Here is a 20,604-nt window from a genome sequence, read left to right as displayed (position 1 = left end):
ACAGCATGATCTCATTTATATAAAGGTCAAAAACAGGCAAAAGTAGTGCATCTGTTGACTCACTTTGTGAAAGAAGCAAGTCACAGAAGAATTCACAGTATAAGTCTACTTATGTCAAGTTCAGAATTAGACACAACTAGGTCATAATGTTGAAAGCACAGAACCTTTAAATTCAAGCAAGCTCGCACCTGGCTGGGCTGGCATCGGCCGGAGAGTTATGCAGGGGCCTCCTCCAGGCTTCCTGCATTCCGTTTCTTCACCTGCCGATGGCCACATGAGCACTTGCTTTATGACGGGGCGTTTGCCTTCCCCATTTTATTCACTTTAATCTGTGTTACATTTTATGGCAAAACTGAATTGAAACTGGGGCGCCTGGGTGGTGCGGTTGGTCAGGTGTCCGACTCTTGATTTCAGCTCAGGTCACGATCTCAGGGTGTGAGATCAAGCCCTGTATTGGGCTCTTCGCTCAGTGGGAAGTCTGGAGAGACTCTCTCTCCTTCTGCCCCTCCCCACCCCAACTCGCTCGTGTGCTCCATCTCTCTCTCTGTCTCTCTCAGATTAATCTAAAAAAAAAAAAGAAAACTGCAGTTGAATTTAAATCCTGGCTCTGCTACCAATCTGCCGTGTGCTGTAGCCCATGTCTTCGTCTATAAAGCGGAAAGTCTTCAGTATACTATACCTCTCAAGTTTGTGATGAGAATTAAATGAGAACAGGAGTTGTCTGGTGTGTGTATAAATATCGGGAGTCCTCTGCTCACTCTTCTTTCTCCCATCTGCCGTTCCTGACCACACTGTCAGGGGCGTCACTGCAGATGGGAAGCTGGGTGCCTTATTCCTTTAAATTCCCTCATGATGCCTTCCTGTCAACCCTTCAGGAATGCTTTCCACAGAGGTGGCAAATAGGGCTTGGGGGCATATCCTTCCAGCCTCCCTGGCTATTCCCTCTTCCTTCCCTGGGCTTTTAAACTTGGGAAGTCCCAGGGCTGAGCTCTGGGTAGCTGTCTGTCCTTGCATTCCCTGCAGACCACCCCCGCCCTGCAGAGCTCACTCGTTCCAGGGCTTAGGTGCCGCATTCTGCTGACTCCCAGAAAAGCTCTCCCCTGCACAACCATTCCACTGAGCTCCAGACTCCCATACCAACTGTTGGGTTGACATCTCCATTTGATGTCCAAGACACAAAGCAAACTTAGCCTGCAAAGCCAGATACTTGCCCTTCTTTCCATGAACTCTCTTTCCTCAGACTTCTCAGAAAATGACACCATTACCGTCCCCCCAACTGTTAAAAACCTTAGAGTCATCCTTGCTTTCCTCTTTCAGTTCACATGCTGAAAAGCCAGTAGACAGTCGTATCGTAAAATACTTTAGTCCATACCCTCTGACCAGCCCCACTGCCACCACTCTAGTACAGGCCATAGACATCTGTCGTGGTCCTTGCTTCTGTCTGTCCATCCCCTTCCCTCCCTGCTCCCCCACAGTAGCTAGTAGGATTTTTTTTAATGCAAACTACTTTTCCTCTGTTCCCTGCTGGAAGCCCCCAGCAGCCCTAGCAGTCAGTGTTCAGCTCCTTCCCCTAGCATTCTGGGCCCTTCCGGAGCTTTCCCCACCCACCTCATACCCCCTTCTGCCCTGCTTATGATGGCTCAGCCTCTATAGGGCTCCTCCAGCTCCTTCTCCGTGATGGCACGCTCTTGTCACTCAGGGTTTGACTTGGATGCCACTCTCTGGAATAATCCCCCCTCCCCCCGCCCAGGAACCGTCAGTCATGTCACTGTGTTGGAGTGTGTCGTCATCTCCTATTCCGTATGCAGTGAGCCTCCAGAAGAGGACCCCGCACAGAGCAGGTGCTGAGCCACCTCACTGTCAAGATGCCTGACCCAGTGGCCCCCAGACAGTCATGACTTTGTTATGGAACCCAGTGGGACAAGAATCAGCCCCTCCAGAGAAGAGGGGACGATCGATCCATCAAAGTGATGTCTCTGCCCAGGCAGCAGTCATTTAAAATGCCCGTACCCACGACGGTCAGTCGTCGCCCAGCAAAGAGCCGCTGCTCTTGCCCTGAGCCCCAGACCCCCCGGCCGGCCCAGCATTTCTGGAGCAGCGTGTAGCACTTGCTGCCTCCAGCCCCATCCCTGACCACACAGCTTCCCCGGCAGCGGGCACGGCCCGCCGAGCCAGAGGCCAGCAGGCCTGCGTGGCACAGCGCCCGAGCAGACCGCAGGCCTGGCTTGGCTGCCGCTGGCAAGCAAATTGAGGGTCAGGGAGCAAGATGTTTGGAAACCAGGTGTGTTTGTGATGTGGAGAGGCATGAAGGAGAGCCTGGAGAAAATCATTTTTTGTCCAGTCTCCCTCCATGACCCCAGGCGTCATGCTCTCAGCACCGGCATCTGGTGAGATGGGAGGAAAGCAGAGGGAGAAACTTCATTAAAGTCAGCATTCTTCTACTCTGGGCCTCAAGAGGTTTCCAGGTCGAATACTCTCCCTCCTTGTTGGCCTGGATCTCAAACAGTTGGTACCAGAAAAGTAATTTGGGTCGGAAGATCAAAAGATGCCAGAACCTGTTGTATCTAACCTGGTTCTGAAAGGAAAAGCTTGAAAGTCCCTTAGGTTTTGGTGCTATTAGCATGTTTGATTAATGAAAGAGCCACTTCCTCGTAAATGGGCCACATAGAGCAGTAGTGACAGGAAGGGATGATGTCCCCCACCCACAGCCCCCAGCTCCCCAGCGGTCTGGGCCCAATCAGGCTGGGTCCCCAGGAGTGCCAGGCCCGGGCCAGAAAGGTACCGCTGCTCTCGTCAGCTGATGCCTGTGTTCTGGGGCTGTAACCCACTTAGGGTGCCTGAAACTTCCTGAAGCACGATTTAAGTAGGCCATCTACCTGGGCCACCTTGGAGGAGGCGGCCTGCCCCTCAAACCCTTTGTCTCTGGCCCCTGTTGCAGCTGTCCCAGGGTATGAGGCTTGGTCGTGATGCAGTCAGGTCGGAAATGGGAAGCGGGAACCCTCGGTGCTCAGCTGTTCTTTATTGTTTACAGAGCCCTTCCCACAGGCTCACTGCACTGTCCTCGGGGTGCTGTCATTTTTATTCCTGTTTGACAGAGAAGAAAACTAAGGCACGGAAATTACGTATCTTGCCCAATGCAAACAAATAGTAAATATCAGAGCCGCTCTCATCCTCGGCACCTTTCCTGTCTCGGCCGGCGGTGGGGGGAGGCGGGAAGCGGGTGGTCCGTGTCCGATAGAAGTTTGGTTCCTGGGCAGCTCTTGGCTGGATGCTGTTAGCAGCTGCACATGGCTCTGAATGGGGAGATGAAGTCGCCAGGCCTGCCTTGATGGCCTTTGTCTGGGCGCCCTCGAGAATTCAGTTGTGTTCTGCACATGCGCCCCTCCTGGCTGCCTGAATCCTCCCCTGCACCTGAGCTGTGCCTGCACCTGCCTGCGTAGCCCCCAGCCTGGCTTCAGTCTTGAGAGTCTCCAAGTCGGCTGGACCTGGCACCGCTCCAGGAACCGGCCAGGCTGTCATTCATGCTCAGTGAGATCCTCATTGAAGTCTCACTTCCTCCTTCGAGGACAATCAAGAAGGACCATAAATGCTCAAAGCCACATACTTCCTCTTCCTTCCCTCCACGCACTCTGACAGATAGCGCTGGGTAGTGATTCTCTTAAAACACGTCCTAAATTCCTCTCTAGCCAGGGTGCACCCTTTCTTTCCTGCTGAACTTCAAGGGGCAGTTAGGGCTATCAAAGTACTGATTACCATCTCGACCTTCACCCAGGGCTGGGGAACCACGGTGGGGAAGGACGGTGGTTGTAGTGTGGCCAAGCCCTTTGGTCCATTTTGGTTAGCAGCAGCACACCCCCCCCCCCGAGAATCACGGGGGGCCCCCTTGCTGATGGGTGGAAGGCAAGCGAGTTGTCGGCTGTCTGCTTCCCTGCTGCAGCCCGCCTTGTCGCCTCTCTTTATCAAAAGGGGGTCCATGGTGTCTGTGGCTTTCCTGTCTGCCGGGGAACCTGAAATTTCCATTTAGCCAGGCGTCCTGTGTTTCACTGGCTAAGTCTGATGGCTAAATCAATGACATAAATTTGAGGGCTTATGTCAAACCCAGGAGCAGGTCCTACTGTTTGTTTCCAGCCATTCTGGCCTCTGATTGGCGGTGTGGACACATCAGCTTATTCCTGATCCCTGACCTGGTCACTGATAATACCCATCAAGAGACCTGGCTGCTCCCCTCTGGCATCTGTTGTCCTCAGGACCCTGGCAGAAGCTGGCTTCCCGAAACGACAGTGACAGCATTTTCTGGAGCATCTGCTCCCGACAGTGGACAGTTTCGTTCAGTGCACACAGCAGCCCTCCAGAGTATGGATGGTGATTCGTTTTCTTTTCTTCTCTTGGCAGATTAGGAAACAGAATTGGCAGAGTTATGTGGTTTATGCAGAGTCCCACAGCTGGCCAGTGGCAGTCAGGGTTTGAAGTCAGAGCCACCTCTGCCTCTGCGGGAAGTCGTGGGGACGGGCCACAGCTCGCAGGGCAGCCCAGGAGGGCAAGCAGGCCCCGAACCCAGACAAGAAATACAGGCTCCTGAGCCTGCTGACATTCTTGCCATAAACATAATGACCTTGTAATGACAGATGCACATTTTACACAGTGTAACAAAAGAAAAATGAGTGCAGAGATTCAATTATGTCTGCTATTTTCAATGGCAGTTTTGCTCTCTCAATAGATTAATTAGCAGAAGAGACCCCCCCCACCCCCGCGCCAGGCAGGACATGGCCCACTTTATGGCAAGAAGGTACATTAAAATGCAGCTGTGTCTCATTAAGCTGCCAGCCGCTCCTCCTCTGCCCGCTTCTGCCCTGCGCCTCCTTCCTTCCCATCCCGCCTGGGAGGACCTGGGGAAGCTATGACTGCTGAACCTGGCCCCGGATGCCAAGCACCGGCCTTTTAAGGAGCCCCTGTAGGTGAACTCTGGGTGGCCACTCTGGCTCTCATTCCCCTAGAGAAATTTCGGGGAGGCCTCTTCTGGACCCCAAGTGGGCAGAGGGCACTGGAGAGGAGCAGGGGAAGGAAGGAGAGCATTGAAGGCAGTGGAATCCCTTTAAAGTGAGCGCTTTATGTGCCCACCGGAGCGTCATGACAGCCCCAGAAAGTCATTCCTACAAAGCCCTGTTTCTTCCACTGTCAGATGCTCCTTTTCTCGGTTTGATGTACTGTAGATAGGCAGGATGTGTACTTTCCTCTCCCCAACCATCTCAGCCCACCACCGAGACCAAGAAACACGGCTCACTGCTCTTGAGAAAAATGAGGCTGAGAGATGTTGAGCCCTTGACCAGCGTGGCCCAGCTGATGGGTAACAGAGGCCCCCACTGAGTCCACGCTTGACTCAGCCCGTGTTCTTCTGTACCTAAAACCTTGTTATAAAACCACCTCGTATTCCTGCCGCCGAACCCCCAGACAGGTGGTTGCTTTCTCTTTTCCATTTTACTTGCAGTGACCTCGGAGCCAGAAGCATCATTGTTTAGACCAAATGCGAGTGGTTTGGGTGATCCTGGGCGAGTTGTGGGTGGTCACTCCGGGCACCAGATGTGGTCATCTGTTTGCATTTGCTCTAACTCGGGGAGCCCGCCAGTCAAGGGGATACCTGGAGGCCGGACAGTGCAGGGGAGACGGTTTTCTCCTACAGAAGTCTGCTCACAAACATCTTATATTTTCTTCCAGATACATTGAACGGAAGGCTTTTCTAGACCGAGTGGACCACAGGCAGTTTGAAATCGAGCGAGATCTCCGGCTGAGCAAAATGAAACCCTGATGTTAATGCGGGAAACCAATAGCAGCTTAATCCCGTTTACAATGTGAGCTTCTGGTGCGTCTGTGAAACGTTTCTGGTGTTTCTCATCCAGCTGTTTCCCAGCAAGGTCTTTTTTCTACGTTGAATTTCTGTCTTTGTATCTTGACCTCACGTGGTTTCATCCATTTTACTTTTAAAAGTTTGTCCTTGAAAAAAATAAAAATAAAAGTTGGACCTGCGAGAGGCTGGTGAAGATGAGGACAGCACTGGCCTTCCCTTTGTTCTCCTGCGAAGGCCACCAGCCAGGCCCGCACGTTCCAGCCTGCCTGCACTGGCCCCCGGGAGGAGAGCCGGCCACCCTAGGTGGATTTCTGGGGCCTATTCTGGAGTCGGCCTTGCCCCAGAGACCAAGGGAGGGAGGCTCACAAGGGTGGGTGGAATGCCAAGTCCCTGGCAGTTTTGTTCTTGATCCGCTGCTGCTTCTCTCCTGCCCTCTTCCTCTCTCTGAACGGAATTTCCACTTACTAGTGTAAGGTTAGGCTGAAAATAAGCATGTATTATTGCTGAATTAGAGATATTTGTTTCCTCTTCCCAAAGTTTCAAGTCAGTTTAAGATGTGCCCCCACCTCAATAATTCTTTTGTCAGTCAAAGAAGACTGCAGAAGACTTTTGTATACTCCTTAGGAAAATTTAAATTCCAAACTTAATAGTAATAAAGTAGTAAACCCCACTGTTTGCTTTTGGGATATGTTTGTCAGGGTGTCCTGAGTAACATGGACAGGTTTAGGGGAAGGTAGTGTTCCGAAGGACTGGGAGCCAGTCCCTCCCTGCACACGTACCAGCCTTGTGACCTTGACCACAGCTGGGCTTTCTGAGCCTCTGTTTTCTGGTCTGTAAATGGTACAAGGAACATCTACTACCTCATAGTAGGTTGAGATGAGCTAATGACACACCTGGGGTTCCCCCATCCAGTCCTCGGATACGTGGTCAGAAGCTCATGGCAACCAAGCCCTCATCCTCAACACTGCATAGTTAGGGGGCCATGGACCTTACTACTCAGCAAGTTAGTTTACTGGCTGCATTGGAACACATTGTCTGTTCACATCCACTCCAATAAAGGATTTTTGAAATGACCAGAGAGCCCTTCAGCCCAGCATCAGAAAAGGTGGCTGTGAGGCCTCGGTTACGGTCCTGTGCAGGATACAGGAGTAACGGGGAAGTCCTGCAAGGTAAGACAACGCAGCGCTCTGGTCAGGGCAAGGACATCCAGACCCGCAGAAGCCACAGCCCAGACTGAGACGCCAGTCCTGCCACGTGGCATCCTCCAGGCATCGTCCTCTGCTCACTGCCCCTCACCTTCCGGGTCCTGAGGCCTCCAGCCCGCGCTCCCTCCCGCGGTTGTCTCAGCCTCTGGGCCGCAGCAGCGGTGCGAGAGCCGGCGCCTCTTCAGGGTTGAGAAATGATCTGGAATCCCCCCGAATAAACGGTGCTGAGCCCATCGCAAGTTAGGGTTTTATTTCCTTAGCAAATCTTCACGCCTTTGAAGCCACCGAGATTAGGACAGCAGCTGCGAGAGCACCCTGGGTTCTTGGCGCGGTGGGTTTGCTGTTCTTGCTGTGCTCCAAGGTGCGGAGCGAGAAGGCGGATGAGTCAGGGAGCACCCTAACGTGTTTGCCCTTCAGTTTCTGTCCACGACCGGCCCTCACACAGGCATCCCTGCTGGGCCCTGCATTAGATGAAATTGACAGCCGCACAAAGGTTTGTTCCTTTCTGCCGTCTCGACTTAGTGGGTCTTTTCCCAGCGGGTTTGCTGCACACATCTCATCTCCACTCGGTGAATTTTTACACATCCACGCGTCTTTTTAGAAAGCCTCCTGCTCTCCAGTCCTGCGTGGCCACCACCAGCCACCAGACTTCAGGAGGCTCTGGTTTCATCAGGGCCCCACCAACTCCTCCCTGTAGACTAGGCATGTTGCCACAAGCAGAAGCAGTGGGGTTCTTGTATAGCAAAACAGCAAGCACCGTAAGCAAGTTGAGAGAACCCCCCGTCTTTACTCTCCAAAGCCACTTGCAGGCCTTCCTGACACCCTGGAACCATGTGTCTTGCACTAAGTAGAAAATGAACTCCAAGTGGCCAGAGAAACAGAAAGCCCCTCCAGCCTCACCCCTTTTGGCAGAATCCAGCCGCTTGTCAAGGAATGTGCAGCTATTTACCCCATTTTTTTTTTAAGATTTTATTTATTTATTTGATGGAGAGAGAGAGAGAGAGATCACAAGTACACAGAGAGGCAGGCGGGGGTGGGGGGAAGCAGGCTCCCTGCTGAGCAGAGAGCCCGACACAGAGCTCCATCCCAGGACCTTGAGATCATGACCTCAGCCGAAGGCAGAGGCTCAACCCACTGAGCCACCCAGGCGCCTTTCTTACCCCATTCTTGTCACAGATGCCCTTTCTGCCAGCTTTGTGCACCTTGCTTCCGTGTTCCCAGACATTCACAGTTAAAACAGTTGCATTTGCCTTGACTTCAGCTGCCTCTCTCTTCATCTCCATAGAACCTCTTGAAAAGCCACCTGCATTGGGGCGTCTGGATGGCTCAGTTGATAGAGCGTGTGACTCTTGATCTCGGGGTTCTAAGTTCGAGCCCCAGGCTGGGTGTAGAGATGGCTTAAAAATAAAATCTTTAAAAAAAAAAAAAAGTCACTTGTGTTGAACTAAGTTCATCGTATTGATGAAATCGCTTCTTGTGGCTGATACAGGTGCAGGTGTGTCTGTGTGTGCCCACGTGTGTCATCCTGCAGTGAGACTTTTAAAAGCAGCTTCGAAGCCGGCTGTCGTGTGTATCTCACCGTCCGACACTGGATCATCTGACTGCCCCCAGCGGGAGCGGAGCCTGGAGCCTGTTGTGGAAGACGGGGGGTGGAATTAGGTGATCAGTGATAAGTCAGCCAAACAGTGGTACCCAGAACACTCAATTCTTCATAATAAACCAACAGGCATTTCTCCATTTGGTCCTTAAAATTGTCACCAAGGAGTGGGTGGGCTCAGAGATGAGAAGTGATGGGCCATGTGTTGGTGGTTGTTGAATCTGAGTGAGGAAGACAGCCCGTCCTTTACACTATTCTCTGTACTTTTCTTTGGATTTGAGTTTTTAATAATGAATTGTTTTTGGTTTTGTTTTTCAATTGTGCCAGAGAGAGAACAGAGCTGTGTATAGGAAAGGACTAAGAAGTGCCCAGCTGTTCCAGGGCAGAATGGGCGGCCTTCCAGAGCCCCGCTCCCACCCTGCAGGTCTGACCGTGGCCAGGAATGTAGTGGCGGGAACACTCCCCGCCTCCCCAGATCCTGGGCTTGTTTTAACAACTCGGAGCCTGGTCTTTGCAGATTACATGTTGTCCCATCTCCTGGACCCCTCTGCCCCCTATGTTTGCTTGCTGTTGGGGCTCAGTTCCCAGCGACAGAACCTGGCCGGCGAGACTGGTGCTGGGGCAGGGGTATGAATGGCTGTTTCTCCTAAGTGTAAACCAGGCCCCAGGAGACGGGAGTCCCCAGCCCTGCCTGACCGTGCGCAGCATGCCGGGCGCTCTGGCTGCAGAGTGGCGTGGGCCTCAGGTCTCCTGTGACCACCCTCGGGCCTTCCTTTTGTCGGCTGTGCTCCTGCCTAAGCGCCGTCCATGCCCTTGGTGGCACCTGCCTTCATGGCCAGCGTGGCCACCTGTCCCCACCTCTACCTACCTTGCTCGCCAAGGCCTGAGAGCTGCCTCAGTGAATGCCTGGACTTTCCTGGTGGGCCCCCTGAGTCCAGCGGGGTAGTGGGGCCGACAGAGGTGTTAACCGTGTTCAATCCAGAATCTTCTTTTCCATTTGTCCTGATTGAACCATGGCAGACATCATCTAGCCCACAGGTTTTTTTTTAATTTTTTGTTTTTATTTTTTTTAATTTTTAAAAGATTTTGTTTATTTTATTTATTTACTTGAGAGAGAGCACGAGCAGGGGATGGGATGGGGTGCGGATGGGCAGAAGGAGAGGGAGAAACAGCCTGCCTGGGATATGACCTGAGCCAAAGGCAGATGCTTAACGACTGAGCCACCCAGGCATCATCTAGCCCACAGCTTTTAAGAACAAGTGGATAATGTTATATCTAGCTCTTCACATCCACATTTAGTGAAAAGTCTTCTGCCTAACTCTGAAGGAAACAATTTCCCTTTGCCCTGGGGTAGGGAAGTGGAAAGACCGAGTCAGTGCTAAGAGGCAGTTGGGCAGGACACTGTGGGCCTTGGGGCCGTGGCCCGGTGTGAACGGCAGGGGGATGGCCCAAGGACACCTCCTGGCTGGGCCGTGGCCTGTGGAGAATCCCTGAAGGTTGTTTCCTGGCCCTGCTCTGCCGTCAGTCTTTGTCTTCTCCTTGCCCCAGATGGGTGTGTCAGATTTCTAGGGCATCTGATGCCTTCCCAACGTTGAAAAAACTGCCCCAGAACAGCATAAGGTCAAAGAATAAAACGAGCTTCCGTATGCGATTCTGCTCACCTATTTCCTAAGAAACCTGGTGCTCCAATTAAGAGTGCGCCATAAGGTCTCTAGGGACGAAGAGACGGCGTGGCGAGCTGAATCGTGCGTGAGCTGAGCGCCGTGGGAGCGGATTCGGGGGACCTGGGCTGGGAGCCCTGGCGGGCAAGTGGTGAAGAGGTCCCACCACCAGCTGCTTCCTCGAGGGCCATCTGTCAGATCCTCCTCATTTTTCACAAGAGGAAACTTGCCTGAGGTCAGACTGCGAAACCACCGGTGATCACACCTGCATCTTGTGACTGGAGGGTCAGATGGGGGCCGGGCAGGCCAAGCGAAACTGCCTTTCACCACCTTCTGGCTCCAGACCCACAGACCTGAGTGCAGGGGCCGGAAGAACCAAAGACGGGGAGGTGCTTGCAGTTGGGGAGTGGCTGCTGGCGCTCCCAGTGCCGAAAGTTTGTGGCAGAAGGACCCCAGAGGTGTGGGCATACCCCTTCAGCTTCCAACTCTGCCCCCGCCCTTCCAACTCTGCCCCCGCCCCCCAGCCACCCTCTGCAACGGAGACACCCCGAGGCCTTGTCCAGACAGGCCTCTGCTCAAGGGTCACTTCAGGCTTAAGCTCTGCTCCAGAACCAGGTTTCTGTGCTAAGCAAGGTACACAGGGTTGCCCTCTTGGGAGGCCGCCTGGTTTCAGGGAGTGTGGGGAGGACGGACCCAGTGCCCAGTTGACAGTTCCTTGAACAGTCCAGGAATCCTAACTGCCTCTCCCACTGTACCTCCTTCCCTGGGTGTGCTCACACTTCCTCCCTCCGACTTCTCTGTAAAGCCTTTTCTTTTTTTTGTGCCCTCCTAGGGCAACTTAGATCCCAAAATACTATCAGCTGCGATCTTCAGGCACAAGCACGTCAACCACCACAAGGAAAATGGAATGTGCGAGTCCAGGAGAGTCTGCTCTGCTTCCCTGCAGCCTGGAACGGCCCACACCACCGAGACCCTTTGAGGGTCTCCTCTCCGTGGTCTGCCAGCCAGCGTTCATTGTGTTGTCATCTCAGAAAGCTGACGGGGTCCACTGTGACCCATGCTGAAGTAAGGTACAAGGGGGCGGGGGAGACAGCACCGTCCCAGGTTGTCCTGCCTCTAACCTTCAATCCTAACCCTGTGCTGGGATCTGGGGCCGAGTCCCTCTGAGTCTCAGACACCTTGTTCAGGAGGCTGCTGAGAGCCTCCCTCACGGAGTCTTATTAAACGAAACACACTCTCCCAAGTGTTAGGTTACTCTAATTACATTGTGCACCTGGCCCCCCGCTCCCCAAGACAGCCAGGCTTCTGTGAACATAAATTAGCACTTTGAGGAGCACTTCGGCGATGTCTAATCTGGGACTGCTGTCAGCCCCTGACGCCGCAACTTTACTCCTGGGTTGACATCCTGGAGAAGCAGCACAAGGAGGCAGGCCCCCTGGTGATCATTAAAACCTGGAGTCTACCCAGTAGCCATCAGGAGAAGGGATCGGTCGTGAAGCAGTCACACGGTGCGGCGACACGGGACAGCGGTGGGCCGAGTGAGGAGGGCCACGCGTCTGCACAGATGAGCCTTGTAAGCAGCGCCGAAGCGAAAAGCCAGCAGCATCAGTCCTAACATGTGATCCCCGTTATTCAAGTTCAAAAACACGAACATGGAGGTGGTGGTTGCCCCACACTGCCAGTGCACTAAATACCACTGAATTTTACACTTTGAGATGGTTGATTTTATGTTACGTGACTCTCACCTCAAAAAAAAATGTTTTAACTTGCAAAAGATATTATATCTTGGTTCAGAATATAAGAAGGGTATATAATTATATATATACAACATGTATATAAGTGTAATTATATATAATGAATGGGTGATCAACACTAAACTCAACATAGCCGTTACCTCTCACGGGATAGGGAAGGTTCTATGATCAGAGAAAGAAAAGGAGCTTTGTTAACAGATGTGGTTTTATATCTTAAATTGGGAGGTGAGGACATGGATTTTTCTTATGTTATTCATTATGCCTTTATTTTCTGAAGTATTTCAAGATAATTTTTTAAAAAAGAAAAACAACCTCCCGTTTAGACTTCCCCTGTCCATCTCACAGAGAGGTGTCCGAGGGGTGGGCAGCACAGGGATGCGGTCTTGCCGTGGCGATGAGCTCGGCCCCTGGAACGCTTCCCTAGGAGATGAGGACTCCCTCAGGTAAACTACCAGGTGCCCCCCAACTTCCCTTTCTCTGAAAACCGGGATGGGAGGCTGGGAAGCTGATGAGCCCATACGAAGCCAAGTGCCCCCTCCCAGCATAGCCCGTGGTTCCAGCACCGCCGAGTCAGCCTTCCCCTTGCCCACATGGTCTTGACAGGCGCAGAGAGACAGGACACACACAGGCCATATGTTGGAAAGATGCAGCGAGCCTCGACTTGTTAGATGCAGATAAACGGTCCCTGACCCAGAGAAACGAGCTTCAAATTTGAAGGCACCAAAATGAATCACGGTGTGTGGGGTTTCTAGTAGAAGTTATGGAGCTGCCCGTCTTCAAACTCGGCCCAGTGTCCCGAGCTGTCCCCAGCCCTTGGGCCACAGCTGTGACATGGGGCTGCGGTGGGTGCCCCCTCAGAGGGAGTGGTGGCCAGTCTTCAGAGTGCGGAGGGTCGCTGCCCAGCTGCTCTGCTCTCTTCAGCCCTCCCTCTCCCACCCTAACATCTTCACATTATTTTTTTTTAAGATTTTATTTATTTGACAGAGATGACAAGTAGGCAGAGAGGCAGGCAGAGCGAGAAGGAAGCAGGCTCCCCGCTGAGCAGAGAACCCGACTGGGGCTCGATCCCAGAACCCTGGGATCATGACCTGAGCCGAAGGCAGAGGCTTTAACCCACTGAGCCACCCAGGTGCCCCACATCTTCACATTATAACCCAAGCCCATCTGTGTTGGAGGCCCCAGGACTGACAATCAGAAGACATTTTAAGTCTGGAAGCTCTGGGGCGCAGAGAACAGCCATCGGGGCAGGGGCGACCCTCTAGGTCTCAGTTGCCTCATCAAGATTGCCCTGTCTTTACTGCAGCCTCAAGCCAGACCCCACGATTCCATTATGCTTTGCTGTTGAGCTCCATTATGGGGCCTTTGAATTTGAGGTTGGGAGTCCTGAGACACAGGGAGGGGATTCTGCCCATTCCCAGTCATCTACCCCTGGCGCGGTCTTAGGGAGACACCCTCATCGCAGAGTGACCTGCTTGGGTACATGGCTTGGCCTCTTGCCTCCCCTTCCCCGCATTTCTGTATCTGTAAAGCAAAGGGGAAGGATTAGACAATCCAGGGGTGGGCAGCAAACACTAGGAATCTCATTTCCCACAAGCAGCCAGGTGGCGCTGACCCGCTCAAGTTGGAGAACCCCGGCGCGTCGCCTCCCTACTTATTAAAAATAAAAAAGCCTCCAGCTATGTATTTAGGAAAATTCCATCTCCCTTTAGTCTTGCCACTTCAAATAATTCAGCCTCCTAAATTCCTGACGCATCAGCAAACCGTAATGAGTACGCCCGGCACCCGCAGGAACTTTCTCCGACTTCGAGGAGTCTTCGGAGGCCCCCGTAGAGAGCTTAGCAGGAAGCCCCTTAAAGTTAGCAGTGACTGGGAAAAGCAGCTGAAGGAAGGCTCCAGGGAAAGCAAACGAGCAAATCAGACGACAAAATCCACCCAAGTCCCAGCAAACAGCTGAAGAGGGCACACCGTGCTGCAGGCTGGCAACAGATGGGGGCCCCCCTGCACACACACACATGCTCACACCCGCTAAACGGGCTTTGCAGTGTGTCAGCTAGGTTGCCCTGCAGCCTGGAGAAGCCCCGAGCCACCAGAGGCACAACACTCCTGTCAAAACAAGCCCCGTGCGAGGCGGATGGGCCGGCCTTCCTGCCAGCGTGAGCTTGGCCTGCTCCAGGCTTCTCCTCTCCCTCTTCTCCCTTCCCCTGATCACAGAAAGAAACCACTCATTGTTGGAAAATTTGGAAGCAGAGAAATCAAACAGGATTTAAAATCTCTCATCATCTTATCAACAAAGAAAACTGCTACGTTTCGGGATACTTTCAGACTTTTTCCCATGTTTTTACAGAACTTTTCTTAAGGCAGTTGGAATTTTACTCATACCCAGGCAGCTCAACACAGGAGCTACTGACCACGTGTGGATATTTAAGGGAAAAAAAATTTATTTTTTTAGTAGACTCCACGCCCAAAGTAGGGCTTGAACTCACAACCCCGAGATCAGGAGTCACATGGTCTACCGACTAAGCCAGCCAGGTGCCCCTCAATTTAAATTTTAAATTCATCAGCCTTCAAAATCCAAAAGGAAAAAGAAAAGAACTCAAAATTCAGTTTCTCACACAGACCAAAGATTTCAAGTGCTCAGTAATCAATCTGTGACTAGTGGCTATAATTGTTGACAGTGCGGGCACCCAATGTTTCCATCATCATAAAACTATATTGGACTGCACTGGCGCCTTTGTTTACCCTGTAGTAAATGCCATGAGCATTTCCCCATTGAGTCAAACTTTTTTTTTTTTAAGATTTTATTTATTTATTTATTTGGGAGAGAGAGAGAGAGAGAGAGACAGTGCGAGTTGGGGGAGGAGCAGAGGGAGAGGAACAAGCAGACTCTGAACTAAGCATGGGGCTCAGTGAGGGGCTCGATCTCAGGACCCCAAGATCATGACCTGAGCCAAACTCAAGATTCCAACGTTCAGCCAACTGAGAAGACCAAGAGTCAGCCAAGTAGTTCTGCTTGCCTGTCTCTGAGCATGGAGCTCAGTGCTCTGGGTTAGATGTGGCCGGAACTAGGAGGAGAATGGCCATCCATGGAGGAGACTGAACTAGATCACACCTAAGCGCCCAATGTTCTTTTGTACCAGCCCCGTCTCTGGAAGGGGCACTTGAATAAGGCAGGCATGATGGTTAATTTTATGTACCAACTTGACTGGGCTAAGGGATGCCAAGATAAGTGGTAGAGCATGTCTGTAAGGACTTTTTCTGGAAGAGATTAGCATTTGAATAGGTAGACTGAGTAAAGACCCTTGTCACCAGTGTGGGTGGACATCATCAAATCCATTGAGGGTCTGGATAGAACAGAAGGTGGAGAAAGGCAAATTTGCTCTCTCCCTGAGCTCAGACATCCTTCTCCCACCCACCCACCAGTGCTCCTGGTTCCAGGAGCCTCCAGACTTGGACTGGACATACACCATCAGCTCCCCCCAACCCTGGCTCCCTGGGGTCTCTAGCCCACGAATGGCCAACCATGGGACTTGGCAGCCTCTCTGTCTCCTGTTGCTTCTGTTTCTCTGAAGAACCCGACAAATGCAACAAGAATATGCCCCAGGACCTGATTCATCACAAACCTAGTTTCGTGGTGCGTTCATCTGTGAGTTGCTCTCGTTTTTTGAATCCAGTTAGCCTTTCCTCTCAGGGCAGATGAGTTTGTTTTTTTTTCTTTAATTTTACATATTAGAACATGAGAGAGAGAACACAAGTAGGAAGCGGGAAAAGCAGACTCCCCACTGAGCAGGGAACCCGACATGGGGCTCGATCCCAGGACCCTGAGATCATGACCTGAGCTGAAGGCAGACACTTAAATGACTGAGCCACCGGGCACTGCTCCGGTGCCCTGGAGCAGATGGGTTTTATGCAGTTAAGAGATGGGCCTTCAAGGGACGCCTGGCTGGTTCAGTCCATAGAATGTGTGCCTCTTGATCTCAGGGTCATGAGTTCAAGCCCTATGTTGGGTGTAGACCTTGCTTTTAAAAAAAAAAAGAAAAAGAAAAAAAAAGAGGGGGGCTTCACTACCCTTCTTTCACACTTGCCTAGCGGTTCTGAGGTCTAGTGAGCAAGTCTGAATTTGCCTTAAAGTATTATTCCCAACTGCTCAATCTCCATTCTCAATCCCTCTCTGTCTTTATCTTCCCAAACTAAGCCTTCTCCTCTTTGTTTTTTTAAGATTTTATTTTTAAGTAATGTCCATACCCAACGTGGGGCTCGAACCCACAAACCTGAGATCGAGAGTCTGGCGCTCTACTGATGGAGCCAGCCAGGTGTCCCTCCCCCTCCTTTCAATGGCTTGCCAGGCCCCTTTCTCATCTCAGCCTCTTTGTGTGTTCTCCAGTCTACCATCTTGACCTTGACCTTGAGCTGGGACCACACCCAACCATCAGTCCTGGCCCCGTTGTTCCTTATTTAGCTTTGGCCGCCTCGTGCAGCCTCACTTTTGCTCTGTGAGACGGGGGTGCTTCCTGGCAAGTATAAAGCAGTACAGACTGGGGCTATGGCAATTGTCCCACTCAGTGGGCCCTTGAACAAGAGGCAGCCCGCGAGGCTGGGGCAGCAGGATACCCAGAGCACGCCTGCCTGGGCTTCTGTGCATGCTGATGGCAAACTCGTTCATTGCCAACTACGGCAAGGCCCCAGGCTCCCCGGGAGGAGCTGGGCTTAGGTTACCCCGGGCCTTAGGGCTGCTGAAGGCTCCTTCCTTGGAGATTGGCTACACGGATTATCTGGAAGGAAACCATTTAAAACCAACCCACGAAGCACCTGGGTGTCTCAGTCAGTTGGGCATCTGGCTCTCAGTTTTGGTTCAGATCGCGATCTCAGGGTCATAGGATCGAGCCCCACGTCAGGCTCCCTGCGCTACGGGAAATTCTCTTGAGATTCTCTCTCTCCCTCTCTCTCTGCCCCTACCCCCTCACTCTCTCTCGCTGTCTCTCAAATATATTTATTAAGTTAAATTAAATCAACCCAAAGGCAGATCCTTTTCAAGAGCCTGAGATGCTGGCAGCAAGAACAATACCACAACGCACGGAGCTCTCGGACAGCTGCACTGGCTTCTCTCCAAGCTGAGTCATGGCCATGAGGCGCCCTCCGGCTGCCGGCTGGCCCAGAGGTTGCTGTGTCCTTGTTCCCTCTTCTCACTGTGGCCTGGGTTATTCAGCAGCATAAATCCGTGTGCCCAGAGGCTGGAGAGTAAGAGGGGATCCTGCCTGGGCTCACCAAGCGGAGTTTTTCCCTCTTTTACCCTGATGAAAGGGAGACTCTGGTCCTCCTTACATGGGCTTTCTCCCCAGCAGGGAAAGAACTAGAAGTCAGAAAACCAGGGTTCTAGCCCTAGCTCTGTGGTGCTTTGAATGCAGGCCTCCCCACTAAGGGTCTGCTTTCAGGAACCTTGGTTTGTCTCTCCCCAGGAACAGGTGGGTCTCAGGCCGTTGGACCCTGGAGGGGAGCCCCTCTCCATACCGGTTTTGCTGCCCACACAGGCCCCCTGAACTCTTGCTCATCCTTCATGGTCCTGTTTGAGGGCTGCCTCCTCCAGGAAGCCCCTGCCATCGCAGGCAAACCAGGAGGGCAGAGCCCAATTCCACTCCTCTATCTGGGTCTCCAGGTCTTAGCCTGGCATTGTTGGGATGCCCCGCAGTAAGCATCACTCCGTTCTACTGGGAAGGTCTGTCATCCTAGTGATATGCAGCCTTGTCTTTCTAGAACATTCCGCCAGACATTGTTCCCATCATACATTGAGCCCAAGGCCTTGTGCAAAGAACTTGCCAGAGGTTACCCTCGAGGCCAGGACTTGGGCCAGCCTCCACCATCTTTATTAGCCTCCCCTTTTAGCCCCATCAGGGTGGGCGGGGCCACTCCTGTCTCAGGGGAGCAGAAGTAGAAAGCTCCTGGCCAGAGAAGGCCGGCTGGTGGGTGGAGAGGCAAGTCACTGATTCTGACTCCCACGCAGCAGCTAATGGGTATCTCCCCATTGGGTGCCACAGCAGCCCTTGTCTGCCGTAGACCCAGTCCTTCCAGGACGGGCGAGCCAGGGCCACGAACTGTGCAGTTCTCGGCGGGGCGGGGGGGGGGGGGGGCCCCCGGGGGGGGGGGGCGGGGGGGGGGGGGGGGGGGGGGGGGCTCCCTGGAGCTGGGGGCCGCTTTGCTGCTTTATTAAGCCCCATTGGACAGAGGGGATGAACACATGCTTAGAGCATAAGTCCCATGCTGAAGTTCATAAGGCAGGACCAGAACCCAGGTCCTGTCCTGCCCCCAGAGGCCAAAGGTGACAGGGAGGCCAGCTTTTTGCCAAAGTGCAGATCTCACTCCCTACCGTGAGTTCCGTCCTGTTTCCACAAGGGTCCATCTCAGTCCCAGGGAGCAGGGAGACTTTCCCAGCGCCTCTGTGGCAGACCCTCGGCCTCCAGGCAACAGAGCAGCTGACGGGGGTGTGGGGGCCAGCCCGGCGGCCTCACTGAGAACCGAACGGCTGCTCTGGGGACTCACGCTCGTGACTTCAATGTGGCGACAGCTCTTTGGGGCTCCTTACTAATTTAGAGAATTCATACTATTCAGGCGGGTGGCTTCATCCCTGGATTCAGAAACACAATGCCCTGGGGATTGTTTCCAGCGGACAGTGAAATTCCACTTGTCACAGTCACTGAGAACGCAGGCCTGTTCCTGGAAGGGGCTCTGGTCTCTGGGTGTTTACAAACATCCTAGAAAACCAGGAGGCCAATGGCCAGGGCCCACGGAGCTAGCAGAGGTGGGAGCCTGTGGTTCCACCCAGCTCAGCTGTCTGGTTTTGGGAGCCCTTGGCCAGTCCCTTCCCCTCGGCCTCCTGCCTGCTGGGGGCGGGGGCGGGGGCGGAGACTGGGCAGCGGGATCCGTGGGGGACTGACCACAGGGCCTCTGCTCTGTTGGCTGTTCGCTTGGATCTCCAGGGTGTCAGGCCCCAGAGTGTCCTTGGGAACCCGTCCACAGTGGCTTGCCTTTCCTAGGACTGGGCAGTTGCGTTTCCCCCTCACAAACCTGTCTTAAAAAAAAAAAAAAAAATCACCCAAGAACAGGCAAACTCCTAGAGACAGAAGGCAGAATGGTGGCTGTCAGGGGCTGGGAAGGGGGAGAAGGGGAGTTTTGGTTTGATGAGACATTTTCTGTGTGGGTTGATGAGAAAGTTCTAGACATGAATCGTACACTTAAAAATAGTTAAAATGGGGCGCACCCGGCTGGCTCAGTGAGAAGAGCATATGACTCTTGATCTCAGGGCCATAAGTTCGAGCACGACGTTGGTTGTAGAGTTTACTTAAATAAACTTTAAAAAAAAAACAGCTGAGGGGCGCCTGGGTGGCTCAATGGGTTAAAGCCTCTGCCTTCAGCTCAGGTCATGATCCCATGGTCCTGGGATGGAGCCCCACGGTGGGCTCTCTGCTCAGCAGGAAGCCTGCTTCATTCTCTCTCTGCCCTCCTCTCTGCCTACTTGCGATCTCTGTCTGTCAAATAAATAAAATCTAAAAACAAAACAAAACAAAACAAAACCAAAAAACCCCCAGCTGAAACGTTAAGTTTCGTGTTATGTGTGTTTTATCACGATTTTAAAAAGTATATACTATTAAAAAAAACGCACAAGTAATGATGTTCATTTGAAAAACATTGGAAAACGTGGGGTGCCTGGGTGGCTCAGTGGGTTAAAGCCTTTGCCTTCGGCTTGGGTCATGATCCCAGGGTCCTGGGATGGAGCCCCATGGTGGGCTCTCTGCTCAGCAGGGAGCCCGCTTCCTCCTCTCTCTCTGCCTGCTTCTCTGCCTACTTGTGATCTCCGTCTGTCAAATAAATAAATAAAATCTTTAAAAAAAAATTGGAGGGGCGCCTGGGTGGCTCAGTGGGTTAAAGCCTCTGCCTTCAGCTCAGGTCATGATCCCATGGTCCTGGGATCGAGCCCCGCATCAGGCTCTCTGCTCGGTGGGGGGCCTGCTTCCTCCTCTCTCTCTGCCTGCCTCTCTGCCTACCTGTGATCTCTGTCAAATAAATAAATAAAATCTTTAAAAAAAAATTTAAAAAATTAAAAATTAAAAAAAAATGGAAAACAGAGAAAATAATTTTAGTTACAACAAAACCCCATTCCCTCCTCTGAAAACAGTCTCCTGTGAAATTCTAATCCACGAAGACAGATAAAACCCTACTTATTAACCAGCATAGTCCGAGCTCCCAATAGGCCCTCTCTAAATATTACACATAGTGACCAAAATCTGACCCCACCCCAAGATAACCACGGCTGATAACTGTTATCTATCCTTCCACCATTTTCCCCAATGCAAATATATGACATAAATATTAATATGTGAATTTTTATGAAAATAGGATCTGACCATACTTATTTGGAAGCCTATTTTTCTTCACTTAACAGTCTATAGAAAACATATTTCCATGTCACTCTCTGTCGGTGGTGGTGATGGCCAGGATGGAGTTCTATCATGTAAATATTACACGATTTATTTAAGGAGAGCCCAGTATTGACTAT

At 52.2% G+C, this 20,604-nt stretch overlaps 1 protein-coding gene across 2 annotated transcripts in view; it reads left to right on the top strand.

The window, feature by feature from the left end:
* The window catches only part of LOC111152855 (craniofacial development protein 1), a 126,682-nt gene extending 120,170 nt beyond the window's left edge, over nucleotides 1-6,512 (top strand). For both annotated transcript variants that reach the window (XM_022511537.1, XM_022511538.1), the window contains one exon: nucleotides 5,713-6,512. In XM_022511537.1, coding sequence (XP_022367245.1) covers nucleotides 5,713-5,803 — 91 coding nt within the window. In that variant the 3' untranslated portion in view covers nucleotides 5,804-6,512. The remainder of the gene's footprint in view (nucleotides 1-5,712) is intronic.
* The last annotated feature ends 14,092 nt before the right edge of the window (nucleotides 6,513-20,604 follow it).

This window comes from Enhydra lutris, unplaced genomic scaffold (assembly GCF_002288905.1).
Source record: "Enhydra lutris kenyoni isolate GAN:26980312 unplaced genomic scaffold, ASM228890v2 scaffoldscaffold30, whole genome shotgun sequence".
Classification (NCBI taxonomy): Eukaryota; Metazoa; Chordata; class Mammalia; order Carnivora; family Mustelidae; genus Enhydra; species Enhydra lutris.
Note: the sequence above shows the minus strand (reverse complement) of the source record. Positions and strands in the feature narration are given on the sequence as shown.